General features: G+C 45.3%; 1 protein-coding gene across 4 annotated transcripts in view; it reads left to right on the top strand.

The window, feature by feature from the left end:
- TMEM94 (transmembrane protein 94) overlaps window positions 1–15,331 on the top strand; it is a 38,753-nt gene that overhangs the window by 16,851 nt on the left and 6,571 nt on the right. For 2 of the 4 annotated variants that reach the window (XM_074921987.1, XM_074921985.1), the window contains 15 exons: window positions 988–1,092; window positions 1,709–1,873; window positions 2,124–2,333; window positions 2,502–2,817; window positions 3,570–3,743; window positions 6,955–7,057; window positions 8,197–8,414; window positions 9,662–9,843; window positions 10,044–10,182; window positions 10,813–10,928; window positions 11,819–11,918; window positions 13,361–13,469; window positions 13,977–14,166; window positions 14,721–14,798; window positions 15,194–15,279. In XM_074921987.1, coding sequence (XP_074778088.1) covers window positions 988–1,092; window positions 1,709–1,873; window positions 2,124–2,333; window positions 2,502–2,817; window positions 3,570–3,743; window positions 6,955–7,057; window positions 8,197–8,414; window positions 9,662–9,843; window positions 10,044–10,182; window positions 10,813–10,928; window positions 11,819–11,918; window positions 13,361–13,469; window positions 13,977–14,166; window positions 14,721–14,798; window positions 15,194–15,279 — 2,291 coding nt within the window. The remainder of the gene's footprint in view (window positions 1–987; window positions 1,093–1,708; window positions 1,874–2,123; window positions 2,334–2,501; window positions 2,818–3,569; window positions 3,744–6,954; window positions 7,058–8,196; window positions 8,415–9,661; window positions 9,844–10,043; window positions 10,183–10,812; window positions 10,929–11,818; window positions 11,919–13,360; window positions 13,470–13,976; window positions 14,167–14,720; window positions 14,799–15,193; window positions 15,280–15,331) is intronic. The other 2 variants (XM_074921988.1, XM_074921986.1) reach the window with 2 other exon arrangements.

Raw genomic sequence — 15,331 nt, 5'->3', positions numbered from 1 at the left:
TTCCTGCACCAGTTCATCATTTAGCTGAGATGTTTTTCAGGTGTTAAATGGGAGTGATTTGAGCTGACCTTCCTCATTGATAAGATTTTCTTCTTTCCTTTTGTACCTATGTAACATTTTTGCTTATGAGAAAGTGGTTAAATAAGAGCTTTCTTTCTTCCTGGAAATAGCTTATAATTGTTTTGCATTTGAGTTTATGGCTGTACTAAGGAAGTTGATCTAAGGAGCTTTGGGGGTAATGCTCTGCAGTAACAGTATTCCAGACCAACAGCTAAAAAGCAGTAAAATAACACTGTAATGCAAACCTGATTTTGCTGGCTTTAGGAGTGCACAGAGAAAAACATACAGCTCTGGTGCTTCGATTGATGGCTGCCATCCAGACTCCCTCTGAAACATTTTCGTGTGGAAGATGAAGGGTGCCAACTTGATGTTTTTATTTTGCAAAATATCTCCTTCTTTCAGATTATTACCATGTTGATTACAATTAATTTGTAATGATGGAGTGGTCAGGGCACCTTGGCTTTATTTCCAACATTGTCACTGCCTCAGCAAGTCTCCTCACCACAGTGACTCCATTTACCCAGCTGCACCATGGTGATGTTTAAGGCCTCAAACTCTATAATGTAAAGGGATGAGAGTTAATTTGGGAAAAAATACTAAGAGGTAACAACAACTGAATCACCCCAAATGAAATCACTTCAGAATTCTTTCCTGTGTTTTTGGATAGACACTGGTAGTTTCAGTGAATTCTCAGTTCCACAATCAGACTGTCAGCATGCTCTGGAAGGGGGAAGAAATGCCTTTCCCTTGAGAACATCAGCACTGTATCAGTTAACAGGTTCCCACGGAGACTGGTGTTTATCTTACAGTGTATCACTGTGTTGAACCTGAAAGCAGGTAATATCATACTCCCTTTTTTCCTTCTCTCCCATCATCTTTCACTGAATGAGTCTTTAATTGGCTGATGTCCTTTGCTTCCCTTGGCAGGAAATGATACGCTGTATCTGGAGCCACTTCCTCTGTGTTTTAAAAGGCAAATCCCCAACTCTGAGCTTCACTTCCAGCTTGCTCCATAGTCTGGGATCTGTCACTGTGAGTATTGCTGGGTTGTCAGAAGGAGGAGCCCTCTGTGGATGCTTCATTTGCATTGTTCATGTCGTCCTTCCCTGAGCATAGACTGTTAGCAGCCAGTTCACTGTGCCGGAATTAGAAGCGCTTCAGGCACCTGTTTTTGTAGAAGAGTTAATAACTGTCTTGTATTATCCAAGAAGGACATTTATAGGCTAAAACAATGGTTAGAGACACTCTGTGGCATCTAACAAGGTGTCTGTATTTTCCAGCTGTGGTTCTGGTCCCATAACCCTCCTGACTCCTGTTCAAGAACCAGCTAGTTTGAGTCCTGATAAGGTATTAGCTGGTGAAAGAGGTTGAGTAGTTGCTTCCTTCCCATGGTCTTCATGTCTAGTTTTGCAATATCCTGAGATAAAATTGGTGTTAAATGACCCATCAATCCTGCTAGAGCAAGGAATTCTTGGATTTCTTGGAGGGTTATTACGTACAGTTTCTTAAGAAAGAAGGTTGTTGAAGGAAAGACTTGTCTGTCCTCCCATGTGTTTATTAAACTTATGATATTTACAGCTATGAATGAACACTGAGACATGTTTTCACTGAGATTTTGCTTTCTTGGGGGTGTTGTGGGATGTTCTAGGTGCTCTGCTGTGTAGACAAGCAGGGGATTCTTTCCTGGCCAAACCCCAGCCCAGAGACTGTTCTGTTCTTCAGTGGGAAGGTGGAACCACCTCACGATAGCCATGAAGATCTGACTGATGAGCTCTCTACACGGTCCTTCTGCCATCCTGAGATGGAAGATGAGGTGAGTGATACGTAATCCATAATGTAGTGTGTTGGCTCTAATCATAGTTTGACTGACCAGCACAATGTGGTATTATAGAGGGGACCCTTTGCTTCTAGGGAAGTCCTATGCCATAATTCTTTGCTAAAAAGATATAGCAGCAGTGAGGATAAGATCTTCTTTTACAGGAATCCTAAAGCACCAGGTGAATCAGTAGTGGCTCGTGTTCAGCCACTGAATCACCACTGTTCATTTTGTTGGTCTCTTGCAGCCCCATGAAAGAGATGCTTTGCTCTCTGGCCCACTGGCAGACACAGTCCACATGACCAGTGAGCAGGAGAGGAGCAGCTGGTCTAATGACCCCCCAAAGGCTCCCGATGCCCATGCCCACCGAAAGCCAAACAGCAGAAGCAAGCATCCCTCTGGGTCCAATGTGAGTTTTAGCAAGGACACGGAGGGTGGAGAGGAGGAACATGCTCAGGTGAGACATACTGAAAGGGCACACAAGTAGTCTTTTGTGGAGCTGTAAGACAGACTTAAACATGTAGAGTCTGCCCTTTTGGGAATTTAATTGGGAATTCTCTGCAGGATTCTAGGCTCAAGCTGTAATCATCGTAACCAATTAGAATTTTCCTGTCTGTTGGACCAGGTTGTTGGTGACAGTGAGGTGTTGGCTTGTGAGGCTGAAGACTTTGTGTGTGACTACCACCTTGAGATGCTTAGCCTGTCCCAAGACCAACAGAACCCCTCCTGCATCCAGTTTGATGACTCCAACTGGCACATGCACTTGAATTCCCTCAAGCCTCTGGGCCTGAACGTGCTGCTCAATCTCTGCAATGCCAGCGTGACAGAGCGTCTGTGCCGCTTCTCTGACCACCTCTGCAACATTGCCCTCCAGGAAACTCACAATGCTGTGCTGCCTGTCCACGTGCCCTGGGGCCTCTGTGAGCTTGCCAGGCTAATAGGTAAGGAGAAACTGGATGAGTGGACACAGAGAAATCAGAGCTGTCGAAAGACACTTAATCCTTAGAGAGCACAAGAAGAATATTTCCTCAGTCCTGGTTGCTGGGAAGGTGGAATTACAGCACTGACTCTTGTTGTTCGGTTGCCAGAAGAGTCTATTAAAGAGATTGCTTTTGGCAAGTTCTGACATTGTAGACACTATCAAAGGAACAAATGTCATCAAGGGTATTTCCAGCCAGCCCTGGCTAGGCTGGAAATCTTCTGGCTCAAGTCTGCCAATCTCATCAGGGGACAAAGAACACCTGCTAATGGACAGATAGCTGCCCTGTCTTTACACTAATGCTTTACCAGGAGTTTGGGTGTAAATGATGGGAGGTACCTCAGCTTGTTTTATAGATGGGAAAACTGAGGGGAGACAAGACATTAGAGGTAACACTAGGATTAAAACCTGGAAGCTCTTGAACTCACTTCTGTGCCTGTCCTTCAGCGTCACAGTTTCTTCAATGAACCAGAAGCATGAAAGCTGTAATTACATCTACATTACATTACTAATAACATCTAGTGTTTCTGAATGTTTTTCATCATAGATGTTGAGCCATCTTGGTGCAGATGCACAGTGAGCACAGCTCACCGCCCTATTGCTGGGCACACGTCAGAATGAGTGCAGGCAAAGTGGGTGGCACAGAAGCAAGAGAGAGACCCTTTCAATTGCGTTGGTTAGAGCCCAATTTTTCTCCTTGTGTTTGTGTTTCAGGTTTCACACCAGGTGCTAAAGATCTTTTCAAGCAGGAGAACTATTTGGCCTTGTACCGCTTGCCAAGTGATGAGATGGTGAAGGAGACAATCCTGGGGAAGCTTTCATCGATCACCAAGAGGAGACCACCCCTGAGCCACATGATTAACCTTTTCGTGAAGGACACCACTACCAGTAAGGCTGCACCTTTCTTTGGGCATCCTCTTGGTATGGGAGGATCTTTCCAGACTGGAATAGTCTGGAGTCCCTGTGGGGTGATAGCCTTGCTCTGCCCATGGCCAGTACAGATATACTCAACAAACCTTAGTGATCAGTGCTATGGCATACTGAGAGGGGTGGGGTGGAGGTAGTTCTTCCCAGCTCTTCCTTACTCCAGGATCATAAATAATTTAAAAAAATTATCTTAGATAACACATAGTAAACCTGTTTTCTGGGACCAAATGGCAGGGCAGAGCAAGGTGGGGATTTTGTTGGGTTTTGAATAGACTTCATTATGGTAGTGAAACTGATACTGCACAGGGTTGAATATTACTCAAGGTTTTAGTTAGTGATGCTTATCCCTCTGGCAACCCAAATCATAAATCATTATATTTGTGAATTGTCTAGTGTATTATATCGCATACTCTATTTCTGTATTGCGTACTAAGAAGAAATCACAGAAATCCAGTGCACACTCATGGTGACCATGAACACAACACCTGAAGCCATGCTGACTTCTCCACTCCTACTCCTTCCTATTCTAATAGGAATGGGCTGGGATGGAAAAGACATACAGCTGGGCACCATGAGGTCTTAAAGCACCTCAGCAAGATTTAACAGCTTGTATGTTAGAGCTCTTAGGCTCTTCATAATACCTTAAATTGACTGAACTTGGTTATCTGGAGTTGACATATGTTCAATATTGAATCTGAAATATGATTCTTATGCTGGCCAGAGTTTTACCAGGTGAACTTTTATTACCCAGTTCTTAAATTCATATCTTAATCTGGGGAGGAGCTTTTTCATTTGCCCTGATTGTTTCTATCTTGCCTTTGTGAGCAAGAATGTTTCTGATGCTGAGATTCCTAGAGTAGGGAATAACCTTTAATGTTGCCTCATTTCAACTCCTTATCCTCATTTTTAAACGGTTTAATTTAGAGGCTGGAGCTCAGCCGAATACATGTGTGACCTGGATTATGCTGTCTAGAGCAAATTCTAAGAGGAATTTTGCCAGTGGGGTTAGTTAACTATTGGAACACCTCTCACGTGATAGTCTTGTCCCTTGAAACTTTCTAAAATGTGTACAATCAGAAATAATGGATTATGCAGACAATATTGGGTTAACTGATATAAATTGGCTCTGTTTATGCAGAAGAGTCAGACCAGATGATCATAACTAACCTCTCGATTATTTGTGAATAAATCTTTGAATCCACCCACTCCCATGGTGTGCTGAAGTCAAAGGGAGATACATAATAAATTCTACAGCTGTAGCAGAAACAGGAGGTAGCTTATCTGTACGTTCCCTTGCTATTCCATTGAAATATATGTCTCACCATCTGGCAGTGTTCATCCCAAATCCATAGTAACCACATGGAAATGAGGGGCTCACTGGCATCTTCAGTGGAGTAAAGTGGCTTGATACCATCTCTGTCTTCCTTTGCTATAGCTGCACTCTTTAATTCCTTTTTCTTTGTCTCACTGGCTCATCTGTAGTGGCTTGGTTCTTCCTAATGAGTCCCAGCAGTCATGAATGGCTAGTCACACTCCCTGTCCTATTCATTAGCTTTCTCCCTTGTGCCAGAGAAATCCTGGCCTTCAAGTTCATGATATAGGAAGGAAAGAGGCTGAGCTCACTTTACTGGCAATGACAGCTGAATGAACTCCTTCCAGTTTATAGTGTGTGCTGTCACTGTCATTTACCCCTCAGAAGGATTGTCCTGTGGGATGCTGATGGCACAGAATGGGAAATGGATTGCAGTTTTGTCAGGCAGGGCCATCGGTATGTCTGTGCCTGTGGTCATCTGCAAGCTCTTGCTCTGTGTCCAGGCCATAGGTTTTGCATGAATCCATAAACATCTCTTGTTCCCTGTTTCCTAGCCAGGATTATCTGACCATAGGAGCAAGGTGGGAAGGATTAGGTGTTTATACAATAAAATTAACCAGAGCTCTGCACAAGTACTCCTTTGTGTCCATGAGACAGGCTCCTTCTTTCACACACAGCTTCTATTCGTCTCGGAGGTTTGTTATGCTGATAAACTTGGCGTGTGATGACTATTTATAGCAGAAGGCAGGGAGCCGCTATGTTTTGGAAAATCCTCCGGTGTTCCTGAAGGTCCCTGCCTGGTTTGTGCAAATGGATATTCTTGGCTCTTGATTTCACCAACTAGTGTGAGCATTTGCAGTCAGCAACAATGCCTGCAAGAAGCCTTTGGGCTCATTTTTCTTGGCAGTGATGTTTTTTTCATTAGATCAGCTTTGAAGCTGTTGGGGGCAAAGTCACAGAGCAGCTGGAGGAGGGAACCTAGACAGAGAAGTCTACGTGTGTGCAATGTTAATCTATCAGTGCAAACGAAAGGGAGCAGGAAGTGTGGAGGGGGAGGCAGCCCTGCGTCCTTTAACTTGTGTCCTGTGCCTGGGTCCTGCATCAGACAAGTGATACCACACACCTTTGAGAAATGCTTTATAACACCTCTGTCTCCAAAAGGGAATGAAAGATTTTAAGTCTGTATTAAAGAGTAAAGTAGTGGAAGAAAAAAACCAGGACAAGCTGTGGTGTCCATTGATTTTCAGTTCTTCCCCGATCACAACATGAGTTACTTTTTTAGAGTCTGTTATGTTGAACTTTTGACCCATCCTGATTTAACACGTTTTCAGGACGCTTTGTGAAACAGGCTGCTATCTCATGGGTTGCACTGTTAAATCGTCTTCTGCTACTTGAATGGAAGGTGTTCAAGAATAGCTCTTACCCTTTAGATCCATGCCTGGCCTAAAATTGAATGCACTTTGATCCCCATAGGCTTATCACTGGTGCTTGTACTCTCATGAGGAGGCACACAGGAATATCTTTTCTTCTGCTCTGTTGGATACGGGAGCAAGGTATTATCCCACCTTCTGTAGAAGCAGGATTGTTAGACAGTGTAAGGGGAGAATAGGAACTGACTATGTGGCTCCCATTTTATCACAGCTTTGTTTGTACTCACAGACAAATAGCTGAATACATACCATGCAGTCTATTAATTTCTCAATGGAGACTGAAGACTTTCAACAGAGGAAGGGGGATATCCAGAGTTCATCAAGGCAGTTTGAGGGAACGCTCACTTTTAGCAAATAAGGGAGCACTTGATACGATACCGCTTTCCTGGGAACCTCTATGATGCTGACTCACTTTTCTCCTACACTTCAGGCACTGAGCAGATGTTTTCTCATGGGACAGCTGACATCATCCTTGAGGCCTGCACAGACTTTTGGGACGGTACCGATATCTACCCCCTCTCTGGCTCTGACAGGTGGGCAGCTTTGTCATTTGGTGCATTCAGGAGCTCCAGATAAATTGCAGAGGGAACCTGGTCATTTTGTTAAAATTCCCTTTACTGATGCTTGTTAAGCTATTTAATAGAAGCTTCAAGTAGGTTATGAACATGAGCTGTCTCTGTTTACAATTGTTATAATTATAGCAATGTGGACTGTAAGACTAAGCCACCTCTTCCTGTATCTGTGAACCCTTTTAAGTGGACTCTGATTGTACTATGTAGTAGGGCCAGGAATTATAATCAGGTCACATGCTGGTGGCAGAGCCTGTTGACAGCTTCAAACCAGTCTACCACAATCTATCACATCCTTTTAATCCTGCTGCAATATCTGACAGTGTCTTGCATTTTCATCTATAGGCAAAATTTCTGTTCCTGCTAGCAGAGCAGACCAGTAATGTTTAGTTTCATTGATTAGCAGCACATCGTTCTTCTAGGTCTGCTTATCATCAGGTGTAAGAAAACTCCCACCGGTCCTTTTTGGAATATTTATCATCTTAGAAGCTAATAAAAAATCCTATGTATAGTCTAATTTGTTACGTTTGTGAGCTCAACATAGACAAGAAACTTTACACTATTCCAGTGACTGAATATTGACTAGATGGAGACTTCACATACAGCTCCTGGGACCCAAACTCTGAAAGGGGATAGGAGACAAGTCCATTATTGTAACTATCTCTGCCATAGATACTATTGTCAGAGTTGTCAGTTCCTTCCTTGGTGTTTATCTCCCTAAAGATAAATTCTCTCTGATCAATTAAGCTTCTGCTGTCATGCAGCGAACTTCTTGGAGTCATCTGGCAGCCATATAGAGCATATTATGTTAATAAGTGTATTCAAAGAGTACTGTGTTCATACTCATCAATCTAACTGATGAACAAAAAGAAACATTCACCACTGCCCGTGTTGGAATATGTGGTTTTGTTGCCCTGTAGTGCCTGCAGCTTAGAGAATGCAGAAACAGTAAGGAAGGGCTTTTTCAGCATCTCTGACCACTCTTCATGGAATAAATTTTTCCAAATACCCAACTGGTGATTTCTACATTGAACTACAGCATATGTTATCAGAAATGCAGCACGTTTCTGCTAACTTTGTCTTTTTTTGTCTCTTCCACATAGGAAGAAGGTCTTAGATTTCTACCAGCGAGCCTGTCTCTCAGGATACTGTTCTGCCTTTGCATACAAGCCAATGCATTGTGCCTTGTCCTCCCAGCTCAATGGCAAGTGCATAGAACTGGTGCAGGTCCCCGGGCAGAGCGCGATCTTCACGTGCTGTGATCTGCCTGGGACAACGCCCATCAAACAGAGCAGTCGGAGGAATAGCTGGAGCTCAGATGGTATGTGTCTTCCGTGCTGTCAATAACAAGGTCTGCTGCTGGACCAGGTGCTTGCTTTCTGATCAGTCTAGAGCTGCAAGAACATTGTTGTTCAGAGTAGCAGATGGAAATTGAGAACTAAGGGTTTCTGAAGTAGATGCATTTCCAGAGGAAGTAGTGATGTAGCAGCTGGTAGGTATGTTTCTAGTTAAGTTACTGAAGCTTACAGAGAAATTCTTCTACTAGTGGGAAGTCTGTTTCTTAAAGCAGGGAACTGAGAGTCAAGACTTCTGGGTATTTTGATACTTGGTTTGCCATTTTTTTAACTTTATGGAAATCACATATGTTGGGTTTTTCAAAGGAATTAAATGTATGGTGATATGTGACTATTCTCCCTTAATGGAATTTGTTGCTGTGCTGGAGGAACTGATTCCCACTGGATAAATTGTACATCTCCAGAACAGCAATGGAAACTGAGAAATAAGCACATACCGTTACATAACTCCAGTAGGCTGTTTTGGAAAAGCAGTCTTAATCTCTTTCTGCCTTGGTCTCCCGTTCTGTAAAATGTGAATAATGGGGTTTCCAACAGCTGGGAAGCAGTTGTGACTGAGTTTTCAAAACACTTTTTAGTCCCACCTATGGCAAGCTTTGCATCTGTGTTAAGTGTTTTATTATTTTGTTCCTCATGCTGCATCCAGCTCCCATTCACCACAGGCTGATCTGGTGATGGTGAAGGAGCCCTGTCAGAGAACCTTTGCAGGGTCTTTGGGAGGGTCTGCAATGTCACTGGAGGGAACATGACCCAGTTCCTTTGCATCAGCCCCTTGTACTCTGATGCCACTCTGCCTCAGCTAGACTCACCATGTTGTTTAAGCGCAGTATGATGCATTGAAAATGCACATGTGAAAATTGTGCAGCATGCATCCTGTACCTTTCTGCCCCAGTTCTTTGCGACTGATCCCCGTTTTCCATTTTATCTTTTTCCTTTCCATGCTCACTGTTTCACGCTTGTATTCTTGGTCGCATATGTGGGGATGTCCTGAAACCGCTTCTGTGATTGGGTATGCTGGGACAAATGGATGTCTCTTCATCTTTCCTCCTATATATGTGTGTGTCTGTATCTGCATGTTTCTGTGTATCTGGGTGCTGTGTCCTTGGGTGTTATCGTGGTGGCCTCTCCCCTCCCACCATGTGTATTTTGTCTTTTGATGCACATGTGGCCCTTTGTGTCTCAATGCGATTGCGTATTGTTTGCATGCCTGAAGAAGGGATTGGGGAAGTGATGGAGAAGGAAGACTGTATCCAGGCTCTGAGTGGACAGATCTTCATGGGAATGGTCTCATCTCAGTATCAGGCCCGCCTTGATATTGTCCGCCTCATTGATGGATTGGTCAATGCCTGCATTCGTTTTGTCTACTTCTCCCTGGAAGATGAGCTCAAAAGCAAGGTAAGCTGTCTCTGCTGAACCCCCTGAACTTGCATGCCCCCTCGTTGTCTGACTGGAGAGTTTAGCTCCAATGCAATCTAAGGTTAATCTGATTCTGCTAGCTAATGGGGCCAGAAGGTATCTATGCCCCAGTATGGCATTAATCTACAATGGTCTGGCCTGGACAGCTACACTAAAATCTTTCGTCTGCTCACCTACAGGTGTTTGCTGAGAAGATGGGTCTTGAGACCGGCTGGAATTGCCATATATCTTTAACGCCTAATGGTGATGTGCCTGGCTCAGAGATCCCTCCCTCTAGCCCCAGCCATGCTGGCTCTCTGCACGACGACCTTCATCAGGGTGAGAGAACTGCACCTAAGCCACTTTGAATGCCACGTGTTTCCTGGATGGTTCTTTTAAACCCAATCATAGGTTCCGGTGTCCTCACCAGATACCTGATCCTTCAGAGCTTTGAGCACAAAACTGGATGGGCCTGAGGTGTGTGTGTGTGAGTGAGAGCACCTTACATTTACAGCCTTTCTACCCAGTCAGTACCCCAGTTGTTGGAAACAAACATCCTTCTGTGGACCAGCTGCCATGATTTTACAACTGCTTATCAGTGCTTTTGGTTCTTGCTGGGTCCTTGGTCAAGCCACTGAGGGTCTCTTGCCTGTGCATTACTCTTTTTTCTTACTTCAGGTGGGATTTCTTTGCTCTCTTCTTCCCCTAAAAGAAGAAAGAGAGCAGAACAGATAAACTCTCATGCCTCAAAAGAGCAGAGACTAGGCTCACATATCTACCTCTGAGCAGATTAGTCATCTGAAAATACTGCATTTTAGATGACTGAGTGGGATCTAAGTGTTGCTAACCTAGAAAATCAGGCCTCACATTTCCTGGCTTCTGCAGCGCCACGTGAATGTATCATGTGGGTGGCACAGGGGTGGCAGAGGCAGGTTTGTGCTTATTGTTTATGTTGCTTCTCTGCTCCAGTTTCTCGAGATGATGTGGAGGGGCTTCTGCTGATGGAAGAGGAGGGGCATTCTGATCTCATCAGCTTTCAGCCAACAGACAGTGATATCCCCAGCTTCCTGGAGGACTGTAACAGGGTGAGGCCCCCTTTTCCTACACACCTTGTGCTGTTGTCATGGTCAGCAGTATCACCTCATTAGTCCCAGAAGGAATTCCTCCTCCAAGCAGAATGATTGACTGGTTTGCACTGGGACTCCTTATTTCCCCCATCCTCTTCCAGCTTGGTACCTAGAACCTGGAAAGTCTGGGATTCTCTCAGTTAATCACTTTCGTTGAATAGGTCTTTTCTTTGGATTTTCAGAATGGAGATGACCACATATGGGGTAGCCTTGAGAGCCACACCTCAGTCCATCTGGGTCCTGTTCCCACATGCTGTGGGGAGTAGGAACATCCCCACATTCCATGCAGGCAGAAGAAACTTTGTCTGTCCTCCAGCTGTGAGCCATGGCTGGTGCTGCCCAGTAGTCAGAGTGCAGGACAAGCTCTTCCTGCCTCATAAAGAACTCAGACCTGCTCAGCAGAGGTTAGAGACATATCAAAGAGAGATGCAGATTTTTTTTTTAAAAAAAGATAAATTCTATTAGGCCTGGAAAGCAAGAACCCTTGCCTTGCTGTGTGTTGATGTGGCTACAATTGAAATAGATCTGGTTGCTGGGAAACAGCACATAGTCTCTGACTAGATTCTCCACACAGGTAAAAAGTCCTTAGAAATCCTTGAGCACAGGTTTGTCGTGCTGATCTTACAAACCCTGAGGGCTAGCACAGACAGCTTGGCCTGTCAGTGTAGAACTTTAGCAGGAGACTTTTTACAGTGACTTTGGAAAGCCAGATTCTGTTTGCAGGGACATCAGTTTGTGTCTGATCTTGAAGTTGCATAATTCTGGGAATCATAATTCTCACTTCAGTTCTGTCTGAAATGCCTCTCCCACACACATGCTCCCCTGCTTAGTCTTTTTCTCTTTTTCAGGCCAAACTCCCACGGGGGATCCATCAGGTGAGACCTCACCTGCAGAACATAGACAATGTGCCTTTACTGGTGCCCCTCTTCACAGACTGCACCCCAGAGAGTAAGTGGCACAGAACCTGGGTTGTCCTGCCCATCAGTACCTTCCCCGTGCATTTGCTCTGGCTTGTCCGGGTGTGGACATGGGTGAAGGGAAGGGGATACAGTCCAGAAATCTAGAAGGGCATTTTGATATTAATAACCCTCTATTGCTACCTGTGGGAATCCAGGTGTTAAATTCATTTTAACGCAGCTGTTCCCTAGCTACAGAATTGGGCTAAGAACCATTCCTTTCAATTTGCATTCATAAGAGACGCAAGAGCAAACATCCAAAATGCTACTGCCTTTCATTAAATAAGCATTATCAGTGTGCTGGGAGACTTTGATCTCTGCTCACAACCCTCTCTGCCTTATATAACTTGGAAATCACTTCCCAGAATAATTTTCCTTCAGCAGTTGCTGTTAACACCTTCTGCTGCTTTGCAGAGTTTTTGATTGCAGAGACCAGAAAGGACAAAATTTCTTTATCTTTCAAGGTGTACTATTTTAGTTAAGAAAGGGCCTTGAGTGCTTAGCTGGCTGATACCTGTCCAGTCTACAGTGAAAGTGCTAAGCATCATTATGATTTGGCCTTTTAGGAGCCTCTGGCCACAGTTTACAGAGTGCCAGTGAGAACCAGTCACAGCCTGGTCAGCCTAAGCAGCCAGTGCCCAGTAGATTTCCCCTCTCTGACAGAAGTGGCAGTTCCCCTCTTCATCTAACCCCTCGCTATGCTGCAGATCTGGGTGCACCAGTGAAGTTGTTTACACGGAATCTGCAGAGGGTGGGTTTGGGTTTTTTTTTGCCTGGAGCATTCTAGAAAATTCATATACACACAGCACACTGCACACAGAGCTACAGAAGAAAAATCGGATCAAACAGCGGCTTTGATTTAGAGGCCCCAGGAGGGTGTTGATAAAAAGACTGATGAAGGCTAGAAGTAGTGGTGGGAGTGCAGGAACAGGGGCTGCCTCTGAGTACAGCTAAGTGTGGCACTGCTTTCGGAGTGCTTTGTTAGATTCCCTCTTTCCTTTAGACTTGGAACAGTAGTGATGTGCTGCTGAGCAGAATTTAAAATTGTGTATTTTAGGTTTTTATTTAGGTTTACTTAGTTTCTGCTGTTTTCTAGCAAGACCATTTGATGCTGAAGCCTATACCTAGGCTATAACTACAGCCCTGGTCTGAAAGAGATGTGCTAGAGATGCAAATCTCTGGGTCACAGTTCTGTGAATTACAGCTCAGTTCCTGTGGGAGGCAGGTATACAGGGCACTTAGACTACAATTAATTAGCTACCTAATTGTGTACTTTGACTTTGGACTCACTATACATGACTGATGAATATCAGCTGGGATAATTTTAAAAAATCTGACAGCTTGTTATCCAGACTAGAAAGGGTGGGTGAAGCACTGCATCTTTGTGTGCATAATGAGATAACGCACTGTGTTTCTCCTTCTGTCCCTCCGCAGCCATGTGTGAGATGATCAAAATCATGCAGGAGTATGGGGAGGTGACTTGCTGTCTGGGAAGCTCTGCCAACCTGCGGAACAGCTGCCTCTTCCTGCAAAGTGATATCAGGTGGGGCAGGATCCAGACTCCTCCAGCTGCCTTTGCCTTGAGCACAGCAAGTGCCCAGCCATGGGTCACACCAGACCTGTGGACTGTGCTCACAATTGCTCTGTCTGTTATTAGCTGTATTTGTCTCCCTAAGGGAGATCTGAGTGTTATTGGATGGGATGACTTACCTACATCCCTTGACACACAGAGATATTTCTCTCTTGCATGCTGAACTACTGCACACCAGCATTACAATGCTTCTGACTGGGTGAAAGAGTGAAGATGCCCCTCAGCCAACTCATTGACCTTGAGCCACAAACCCAAATCTGTTCATTGTTTCTCTGGGAATAACTGAAAGTCTAGGGCAACTGATTCTAGATTCATGTTACAGCTCGGGACTTCTCTACCAGTGAGGTAGATAGAGGTGGCATGGCTCAGCACAGCACGACTTCACAGGCTGGACTGCAGTGAAACAGTTTCTCCTCTGGGATGAGGACTTCCACTGATGCTCCTGTGTTATCCTTGCAGTATAGCACTGGACCCTCTCTACCCATCTCGCTGCTCCTGGGAGACTTTTGGCTATGCCACCAGCACCACCATGACTCACATCTCTGATGAGCTCACACCACTGCAGCTCTCAGGGCAGCTCAACAGCCTGCCTTGCTCCATGTCCTTCCGCCAAGAAGAGAGCACCAGCATCATCAGGCTCATAGAGCAGGTAAGCCAGGCATATCCCCTCTCCAGTACTCACCCCTCTGCCTACAGCTCACAAAGAACAAAGCCAGGAGCACACGTGAGCATTCTTGTTGGGTTGTCCACAGTAAGCTGCCAGCATTAGCTTTGCTTGTGTCTCCTGTCCTTTGTTCACGCAGCACAACAGAGATACTCTTCCTGCCTGGCCCTGTCTGAGGTGAGGGGATGGTTTGGGAACGGTGCCTTGTGGCAGATAGTGAACAGATATTGTTCAGCTAGATAAAGTATAAACTTGCAGGGATCACTAGCCAGAGAACAATACAGTGCTAGGGAGAAGTGTTACCCCAGAAAAGCCAGGAGGTTTAAACAAACTTACCCCTTGGCTAAATTCTGCCTTTCCTTCACAACTTCCACATTTAGGCCAGAGACCTTACCCTTTTGCTGACAATATGTCCAGATCCTCTCCCCTCCCACTTCCCCAGCAGGCCACATGTTTTGCTCCTGCCTGCCAATAATTACTCTTGGCTGATAACTGCTCCCATCACAGCAAGGGCTCTGAGGGCTTGTGCTTCCTTCCAGGCCAGGCATGCAACCTATGGGATCCGCAAGTGTTTCCTCTTCCTGCTACAGTGCCAGCTGACCTTGGTTGTCATTCAGGTGAGTCCTGGCCTGGCTGGGGACAGCATTTAGCTCAGAGGACAGGAGTGCTTGCATGGATATGGGTAGCTGCAGTGGGGCAGCCTTGCGAGAGGTGGCCTTCAGTCAGGTTTATTCAGCATGTTTGGGGAAGTTAGAGACTATGTGATTTCAGCCTGCATTTCCCCTTCTCCCTGACCCTCCTACAGGGGTTTCTCTTTAAACCCTTTTTCCCCCTGGAGAAAGGCATCCCCTGTAGCACCTCTGCCAGCAGCCTGGAACATGTGGAGGGACTGTGCAGTGGCAGCTAGTTACCTGCTCATGCCAGGGTTTTGGGGTAGGACAGTGGCATCTTGGGTAGGAAGACTGTCTCCTAGCACTGCTCATGCTCTTCACTCTGGATTGTTCCTGTCCAGTTCCTCTCCTGCCTGGTGCAGCTGCCCCCCATCCTCAGTACCACGGACATCGTGTGGCTCTCCTGTTTCTGCTACCCACTGCTCAGGTGAGTATCAGGGTGGAGTCTCCTGTATCCCACCCACAGGATGCATAGACCA

Source organism: Athene noctua, chromosome 18, assembly GCF_965140245.1.
Source record: "Athene noctua chromosome 18, bAthNoc1.hap1.1, whole genome shotgun sequence".
Lineage (NCBI taxonomy): Eukaryota > Metazoa > Chordata > Aves > Strigiformes > Strigidae > Athene > Athene noctua.
This window is presented reverse-complemented; position numbering and strand designations above follow the sequence as displayed.